Source organism: Balearica regulorum, chromosome 8, assembly GCF_011004875.1.
Source record: "Balearica regulorum gibbericeps isolate bBalReg1 chromosome 8, bBalReg1.pri, whole genome shotgun sequence".
NCBI classification, from domain to species: Eukaryota; Metazoa; Chordata; class Aves; order Gruiformes; family Gruidae; genus Balearica; species Balearica regulorum.
In genome coordinates, this window is record NC_046191.1 from 23,634,415 (window position 1) to 23,644,421 (window position 10,007).

The 10,007-nt window shown below is 37.2% G+C and overlaps 1 protein-coding gene across 6 annotated transcripts in view; it reads left to right on the forward strand.

Annotated features, from left to right (window-relative positions):
* Positions 1–7,528, forward strand: part of NTNG1 (netrin G1) — a 159,804-nt gene extending 152,276 nt beyond the window's left edge. For all 6 annotated transcript variants that reach the window (XM_075760087.1, XM_075760085.1, XM_075760081.1 and 3 more), the window contains one exon: positions 6,261–7,528. In XM_075760087.1, the coding sequence (XP_075616202.1) occupies positions 6,261–6,487 (227 nt within the window). In that variant the 3' untranslated portion in view covers positions 6,488–7,528. The remainder of the gene's footprint in view (positions 1–6,260) is intronic.
* Positions 7,529–10,007: the final 2,479 nt, after the last annotated feature.

Genomic DNA, 10,007 nt, shown 5'->3' on the forward strand with positions numbered 1-10,007 from the left:
AACAGCAATAGTTGTAATGGCTCAGAAGAAGCCTGACTACTTACAGGTTTTCCCCAGGCCCTTATATCTTCATTCCTAATATTTACTTTATATGGGTGAAATCTCATGAGTTAGTGGAGCTCCACATAGAGATCCTGAACACATAACAAGCATATATTGTATTTTTAGGATTGTTTCCAAATAATGGAAATAATTTGTTGTTGCTAACTCTGGTAATTTGAAAATATTTTGATTGTGGTCACTTATGTTCTGATGCAATTTTAAACCTTTGCATCTGAATTAGACTGTTCTGCATTCCCCAATTCCATTAATGTCTATTTGATAAATGGTGGGAAAAAAATATTACTAATGCCTTCATGCCTGCAGAGGTTTTCTTGTGCACATTTGCTATATGTATGTGTAGATGTTTGTATTCTTATTCGACATACACACAAGCTTCCTCATTTGTTGCAATTTCTTTTATATTCTGTGATCGTTTTTACCATTTATTGATCAAATTATCACATTTTCAGAGAATGTTAGTTCTCTTTCTGTTAGTTACAGAATCTTTATAGTATTCATAGGAACTAATTCTGTATTTGACAAGAAATCGCTTGTGCTTGGCCTCAATTTACTGAACTTACTTATGTAGCAAGATGAAACCTCCTCATTTTTTCATGGCGTTTCAGTGTGCTGTTCACAGCTCTCTATATATAGACCACCACTGCATATATTGAAGCTACCTATGAACATCATTACTGAAAGTGTTGCTTTCGCTGTGCTTGGTTTTTTACTCACTTATTATGCCAAGACAGAATATTCCGTTAGCATGTGTGCTGAAATCTTCCTCATAAATGAATTCAGATAACATTCTTTACTAGATAAGAAGTACCAAGGAAACAGATGCACTAGAGAAAAAACAGCCAAGAATAATTTCTTCAGCCACTAGACCTGCATGCTTTCAAAGTTACGAACAATGGGTAGAATCCAAGGTCAAAAAATTCTCATGATTTCAGTAGTGCCATTCACACAAACTACTGACGAACAGTATGGAAAATTCACTGCAGCAGAAGCGGGGTCAAAGCTTGCATCAGTGCTTTAGAACAGACCAAAATGTTGTGTAATATATTCAGAGCTGTCAACTCACCAACCTGTCCGGGGACTATAATACCCATGATCTGGGAGACAAAAAGGAGAAAAGTGAAGAGATGGTTTTAAAAAGAGAGAGGGGGAGAGAATTCTCTAACAAATGATACCACAAAAAGAGCACACTGAAGAAAAGTAGTGATGGGAGGGATCATACAGACCATTACATGAAATGAAAGACTTCAGAATTCAAGAAAGGAAGCAAGGACCTTTAATAAAAAGTTTTCTTTCTGTGACTTTATCATTAATAGTCTTTATGCTGTTCCCACAATGAAAATTTCATAATAGATCCAGATTTTGATGCAGAAAGTGAACACCACCCATCCCAGATCAAAAATGGTGTCCTTTGGAATACATTAATTTCTCCCCAGCACCACTTTTTTTTTTTAATTCAATAGCCTGTCCTCTCTCATATGCATGTGGCTCACACATCTGAATGAGATACTAATTGTAGGCAAGCTGTACAAAAACTAAAGTAGCAAAAAGGTACAAAATGTATTTTCTCCCCTCTTGGATGGCCTTCAGGAAAGACAGGAGTGTAAAAGAAATTGTGCTTAAGTCCAATAGCGTATTATTTTTCTGCCTCAGCAGTAGGCAGACCGAAAGCCCTGTGCACGTGCTCTGGAGCTGCCCAGACCAGGAAGAACATAAGCCAACAGCAGCACAATGTGCTCCCTGAGGTGGCCCTCCACATCGAAAAGGACTTGCGTTTGTGTTACTGTGTCTATATTGCTGCTTCAGAACTAAAATCAGCCACAGTTGTCTGTCTCTTTCAAGAAACTGCAAAGGTATTAAAGTTGAGTTTTGGACAGACTCAGAAATTTTCATGTATTATTCAGATTTGAACATTTAAGAGGAAAGTAGACATTTATCAAACAACTGTGCTACTCTCAATACATTTCATTAAATACCCAGTGTAAATTCTATGAAACACTAACACATCACTTACCCCTTGAGCTGGTTGAAAGACTGGATAGTTTCCCCTTGTTTTCCTTTTTTATTCCATTTCCAAATGTAATAACATTGGAATTACAAATCAAGAATAATCTGTGACTTGTGGCAAGGCATCTTTCATCATCATTCACAGAGGTCTTATCCTAAAAAAGAGGCCTCAATATTTTATTAATGATTACTTTGGAAAAGACGTTTACATTTTAATTCAAAAATAATAATCTCTCTTACTAATTGCAGGGAGTTTTTGTTGGTTTGGAGGGGGGAGAGGATTTGCCCCAAGGACAGAAAAGCTTCAAATAGCTAACTACTTCTATGTGTGGCTTTTTTCTGCTTCCTTTGTATAGTGTTTGAAGGATCCCATAACTGGACCATAGCTTAGATTGTAAATTGATGAATTATGAAAATAACATTAAATATTTTCCTTTAAATATTTCACTTCCCGCAGTAGCACAGATCCAGAGACTGTGCTCAGAAATATCCCCAAAAAGGCCTGTGCAGCTCTCCAGAGCAAATCAAATATCTGTTTTGTTTCTTAAATGATCAATTTGATGTCCTGTCTTCTAATTAATGAAGATCTGCCAGCAAGCCCACAGCCAGTTCAGCCACACAAGTCTTAATAGTCATGTGTAATTACTTCAGAATTAGTTCTTTTGCTTGCATCACTTCTCTGTGTTTCATTCTTTAATCAGAACTTGACACCTGATGCCTTTCAGATTAATTCAAACTAATTTTTCATTACTGTTACTTTTAACGATGAAGATAAGGCAGAGCTGGTTCAACACCTCTCCGCAGTGGAGGCAACATTTCACTGCTTGGAGAGAAAGAAGGGGCAAGGCCATGGTAGGTAGGAGAAGGTAGGAGAGGTACGACGGGCAGGAAAGCCCTGTATCGCCAGGCTCGCTGCTCCTGCTGCTTGGGGAAACAAAAATGCCGGGGCCAGGCACATGCTGGGGCTGCACCACCACCAGCTGCAGCAGCTCTCCTTGGGCTTCAGTGCAGAGCAAGGGGTCTGCAAGGTCCTGGCCCTTCCTGCCCTGCTCAGCACCTCCCAGGCCACTGCCTTCTCCGAGGAAAGCCCAGAGCCACTTCTGAAATGCAATGTGTTATAACACGTATCCTGGCAAAACACTGCATTAACATCAAAAACCTTGTTAATTTTCGTAACAACAATTCACATACCTGCCTTGCTTTGATCTTGGCAGCATGTCGACTACTTTTATTTAAGGCGTAAATTTTGGTTTGAATTCCAGTGAAAGTGCTCCAATGAAAGTACTGTTCTTTATATTGCTGATGTGCTACACTCATTAGCTATAGCTAATCCAATTCCTAAACTGAATAAACATAATTAGTTAATATTAAGTTTTAAAACTAATCCTGACCATGCTTTCAGGAAGGTAGAAATGGTATTAGGGTTGGTCAGAATAAAATTTAAACAAAATTGGCAAAGAATAATGAGATTTCATAACATTTTCAGAATTGTTTCATTTAATTTCCAAATCACCGCAGTTGCTATCTACATGATACATATATGTGTGTACATGTGTGTGTGCAAGAGAAAGAGATACAAGGATGAAACTAAGGAAAAGAAAGCTGTGACAATACAAGCTTAACAATTCAAGAATTTTCAGCTACACGGTAGTTTGCCAAGACCATTAAAACCCACTTGTTTTTACTGTAATGCGTAAATTACTTTAATGCCGACTTCAATGTGGGCAAACTTTTAGAAGCATGCAGGAATAACGAAGGAGAACCTTTTGATCCATCCCTTCTTTAACTATATTTTAAAAACTTTCTAATGAGAAATAAATGGTCTGATTTAAAAATCAGCATCTATAACATTCTATCCAAAATTTTATAGACAGGAATGATGAGAGGCATTTGATAGGAGCCTGCATGAGTGTGTCAGGCAGAACAGCCAGCATGTAGCAAATGCAACTTCAGCCACGCGTGACCAGCAATCTGTAGCTACAGATCAGAAGCTGGGCTGATGGCCTCTCAAAACAACAGGCTACAGGTATCAAAGTAAGTTTAAAAATAGGAAAGCTATTGGAAAATAAATTTGGTTTACTGAATACTTGGAAAAATTTGGATAATATATTCAGGGCTAAACACGAAGCAAAATACCTCATCTGCTGCTTAAGAAGTAGTATTTAATTAACTATTGATTTCCACTCAGTTATTCAAGGCAAACAATGGTCAGTATTGATGGGACAGATATTTCACCATTCGCATTACCTGAACTGTAGGAAGCATCCCAGCAATGAGTAGTCTAGAACAAGCAGATTCAGTAGCTGTCCCATCAGATAAAGTATTTTGATTTTGCATATTGATATGGCTAAATATATACAATATAAAAAGTCAGCTTTAAAGATACATAGCCTCAGTTATAAGAGATTGACCTTTAAAATACAGTTCATTTTTTCGGCCTGTTACCATTACATTTTTCTGGGTTGTTAATCTCATCATATTTATTTGGCGGTGGTTTACTGTTCCTTGTACATAATATAAACGCTATTTTTTTGTAATGTATATATAGAACATTAAAATTCAGACATATGGCTGTCATCAGTAATGTGTGTTGTTTGTTGTAACTTAATATTCAAATTTTGACATTACAATTCAGAAACTGGACAAAAACGTTAAATACATAGCTCTTTGTAAAAAACTTTGATTGCTAAAGGAATCACTGAAAAAAATTATTTAACTGCTCTCTCTGAATTGCATCTATGAGTTTCTAACACACTGCATTATTATTTGGCCCACTTGGATGCAGAACATAGAAAGCAGTTGTCACAGAGTGAGAAAACGATTTTTCTGAAAGCAAGCCAGGACAGATCAGATTACCAGTAAGGTTGCTGGTGCACAAAATTGTACAGATTTCTGTAGAATTGCATCACTTAAGAACGTAGACTGTTTCAATTTTAGTTCTCATAGCATTTGGGTTGCTTTTAAAACTAAGTAAATTAACATTTATAACATTGTATATACGTTTTTAGCAATAAATAGCAATGTTTAAAGTAAAATTAACAATATTTTCCCTATCCTGAATTATTTATGGTATTTCCAGGGTAAGGTATGCATAAACAGCATCTAATGTTGAGTCTGCTTCTAGGCCAAATAATCTTTTCCGTAATTCTCTGAGGGAAAACGTTTACTGTTATGTTCTGCCTAGATAGTAGGTGCAACATGTTTACTAAAATTACCACTCTATGGAAGACAGAGTTGTAATCTAGCATATATTCTACTAGTGATATCATCTGGAATAAAACACAGATTGACAGATTTAAGTAGTATGTTCCTCATATCTCTACATATTTACCCAGTGAAATATTTCAATTGGTGTTAAGTAATACAAAGTAAAGTTGACAATTTTTCAAATACGATATTATGCAGCTCTAAAACTTTTGCCTGTGCTGTTTTCTTTTAATTCTTTTGTCAAATCTGACTTCTGAAGTTTTTATATCGGGCTATAATATCTAAGATGGTTTTAAGATGCCAGTTACCCTGTACCAAAGCAGCAAAACTAATTAAGAAGAAATACTTGATCTGTAATGGAAATAACAACATTATCTTTTATTTCCATATGTATAAACCATATAATCCCCATCAAATAGCATGCTGAATTTCCTGCCTGTGCTTGCCTTATCTTTTTTGCATATTTTTTTCTGATCATTAATACATGCAGTTCTTGACTATAAAACCCTGCCTTCTCATACAGACCTTTTTACTTCAGCAAAGGCATGTTGCATTTTTAACCACTGTTCATGCTTTCCAAAAGCTGTAGTTACATTGCCCCTTTCAAATAATAACACGCCCACCTACAGTTCCAGTTCAGTAGTAACTATAAAAACGCAGACACTGGCACAAGGCAGGTATTAACAGTCATATTACTTCATTATTACCCATATTAATTTGTTAATTAATATTATCATAGTCGGTGGTCTGAAGCAAATTATATGGTTCTCGAAGAGTGCAGCCAAAAAAAAAAAAAAAAAGAGAAAATATCAAATAAAATAAAAAACTCAAAGTTGGAGCTTTTAAAAAACCACATCCCCTGTTTACCTGTCTCAGGAAAAGGGGGGAGGTAGTGTTTTAATTCTGGTTTTAGTGTGGAGTTTCTCCTGTAGGTGAACTTCTATTCATTCTGCTTTTCTTTCCCTCCCTCCCCTGCTATCTTGCAGCAAACGTATGTGACAATGAACTACTGCACTGCCAGAACGGAGGAACGTGCATCAACAACGTGCGGTGCCAGTGCCCTCCGGCTTACACTGGCATTTTGTGCGAGAAGTTGAAGTGTGAAAGGGATCCGGCAGGCTGCAGCCAAAACTCCGGCCAGGGGGCAACATCACAGGCACCTCTGTTACTGCTGACTGCTCTGCTAGGAGCAGCCGGACTCTGCATACGCTAGACTCCGTACGGCTGATGGCATCACATTCAGACTGCTTCAAGTGAGCGTGCCACATGAAAACAAAACAAGATCTGAGCGTTTGCTACTGAAATTTAAAAAGGAAAAAAAGAAAAAATAACCACATACAAACTAAGAAGGCCTAACTGAACTAAGCCATATCAATCGGTTACGGACAGGGCTCTGAGTCAAGACTGTTCACCTCTGACTCGAGACAAGTCGGCAGCTGCCTGTTGTGTCAAACCAGTGCTAGCTGCAGAGCTGACACAGGACTGAGACGGCTTTGGCAGCCCCCAGGATGGGGAGAGAATTAAAAAAAAACATTTGCTACTCCTATATGGTGCGCTACTGTACCTCCGCCCGGTGTGTGGACCGACCAAATAAAGGCATTCTTTGCTGTCAGTGCATTGTGGGTATAAGGAAATCTGTAAAAGCTGCCATATTGGCCTGCTTCAGTCCCCAACTCCTTTCCAACCTGTGCTTTAGTGAACGTTGCTCTGTAACCCTTGTTGGTTGAAAGATTTCTTTGTCTGATGTTAGTGATGCACATGTGTAACAGCCCCCTCGATAAAACTCAAGCCAGTCATATCCTTGTATACCTTAGCAGCACTGCATCAGTGAGATGCTGTGTTCACCTACTGTACAAGAGTGGCTATAGGACAAAAAGTGTATTTATCCTTTTGTATTCAAATGAAGTTATTTTTCTTGAAATAATGTACAATGTAGATTTTTTGTATTATTGCCTATTTGTGTTACCAGACAATTTGTTAATGTATTTAATTCTAATCAGATAAGAGAAAAATATTACTTTTTATTTAGTCCTTTTCTTTTTCCTTTCATTTAATTGTGCAGAGATTTCTCTGTATGGGCAACGTGCTGGCATCAAAGAATATCAGTTTACATATATAACAAGTGTAATAAGATTCCACCAAAGGACATTCTAAATGTTTTCTTGTTGCTTTAACACTGGAAGATTTCAAAGAATAAAAATTCCTGCATAAACAGTTCCAGGATGAGAGAGTGGTATTTCTTAAGGCCTTCTTAGAAAACAAAAACCAACCAACCAAACAAACAAAAAATTTGGTCATTTTACCACCTAGTATGTGGAAGAAAACCAGATTCAACAGTGGAAATTACATCAGAACAATCTAACCGGGTTTTATTTTTACTACTGACATTATTTTTGCAAACAATTTTAAATGTAAAGGGCATCATTTGCTTGAGGAAGATTTCATCAAATCGCAAGCTTGGAAGAGGTATAAAAACTTGAACAGTTCTCATCTTTGTTCTCTCGGTTCATCACAGAAATTATTCCAAGACTAATTTACAAGGTATTACAGAAGCTAGTCTTTAATTCATACCATTTTTGTGGATTCTGGCAGTAATGAAGTAGATATAGCCACAGCTTATATTGTTTCTCCAAAAGCTTCATTAAAATGATATGTTTATATATGTACTAGTCTGCCTAAGAAACTGCAAAAACAGCAGCAATCACAAAAAAGCCAAGATTTAACTTTTAATAAAGTCAAATTTAATATTTAGAAGGAATGTCAAAATATACAGCAGCGAGTAGATAAAAAGTGCTGCTCCAGCAAATAAAGTTTGTTTCAAGTATTGCCCAAGGTGTAATAAATTCTTCTTTCTGCCTTTTATTAGGCCAATTACTGAGTGTGACAGAAAAGGATAGCAAGAATAGAGAGGCAAGCCAAAACCATAGCAGTGTTTCAAAGTCCGGGGGGAGGGATCAAAAGGTAGCAAGACAGTGTGAATTCATTTCCTGGCAATTTTCATCATAATGGCTGTAAATATTTTACCAACATAATAGCCTCGTATGGAAAACAATTAATCAGCAAAAGAAAAATTCCTGAGAGAAATAAATTCTACCTGAATGCCTCTTCTAAGTGGTGAACAGAGCAGAATTTAGGGCACTGCCTTCTTGGCTAAGCTCTTTCCTCTGAGGGAACAAGTTTTGCAGGCCAGTACCCAGCCTCCAGAAACGGGTAGGCAAATCAGGTCTTCATTTCTAAAAAAATCCTGTGCAGATGATGATGAAGACAACAAGCTAGTGCTCATTCAGGCTGTCGCCTTGGCCCTTGACGTAGAACGTTTGCTATTCACACTGCCACTCTCTTTTGGTGGGCTAAATAAGATAAGGCAACAATAAATTAAGAGCTTGGCTGGTTGCCAGCCGTGGACTACATGAGATTGCACGTACATGTTAGAAAGACATTCACAACAATAAACAGAAAATTATATTGCAGACTCAATGAGGAATGTGAATGCTAATACAGGTGACATGCAGAGCCGGAGATTACCTATAATTAAGTGGATTTCTGATATTAAAATGTGGAATTTCAGTTTTCTCAAAGCTTATTAGCACAGACCAAATTCAGATTGTGTAATTATTGGAAAGGATGCACGTTAATTGTCATTATAAACTCAAGGCTTTGTGAAAGTGCTAAGAAAGCATGTTATGCACGTTTGGTTAGAAGGGATTCTGCCAGCAGTGCTGAAGTATAATGAATATCAGATCGCAATCAATTCAGCTGCATCCCAATTTCATATACTTATGATCTTCTAAACCAGTGCAGAGTATATGGCTTTCCACATATTTAGCTACCATTTCATGCAATTTATCCTCCCTCACCTATTAATAAAATCGCAATTTTGTACAGGAGTACACCCAGTGGAAAGTTTTCTTATCAATCATCCTTTTCTTCAGCTTCATTATTTTTTCTTCTAAACTTCACAGAACTTCACTAATTGAAAATTTCAAAAATAAGTTTCTGCTACTGTCTTCCAAGTGTATCTGTAAAATTATGTGTGCATATTTGAGAGAGGAGGAGATTTACATCTCTTAGCATCGCTTTACCTGCTTTTTTAATTCAGTGGAAAATGAAGGCAGAGCCTATTCCCCATTTCAGAAGCTGTAAAGAACAACAGAATCCTTTTCCTGAAGATATGGTAGAAACTTCCCATGATAACGTGTAGTTGCAGAATCTGCTTTATTTTTCACCTGAAAATTTATACCCCTTCCAGCCTATTCTAGGTTTCTTGAAGTGGGTATCCTGTCCCTGTGAATTCCTGTAAAATAGCAAACACACACAATACTGAAAAAAATAACAAGAGCAACACGATCACTAACCTCGGGTTTTGGTTCTGTATCAAAACGCAGCAAAAGGAACTTACTGCAGGATTATTGTTTCCTATATGATATTTCTTTCCTGGAAGGTTTAGCCTCCAAGAACTGACCAGGCTTCCCGTTGCTTAGCTGTCCAGGTTATAGTTCAGAGTACAATGACCTTAAACCTAGCATTCATAATTAAATTTATGCAGTTTTATCAGTTCCAGTTGCTTTGCTAAATCAGTCAGTCCTAGTCAGCTTGCAATTCTGGTGTTTCTAACTAGAGAATTGGTTCTGATCCAGCATCCACATGTGTTTAACATCTGAAAAGAGGGCAATTTATGACATGGTGCTGCTCCCTAACAAAGGGGCCACAGAAATTTCCACTGCAAGCTAACC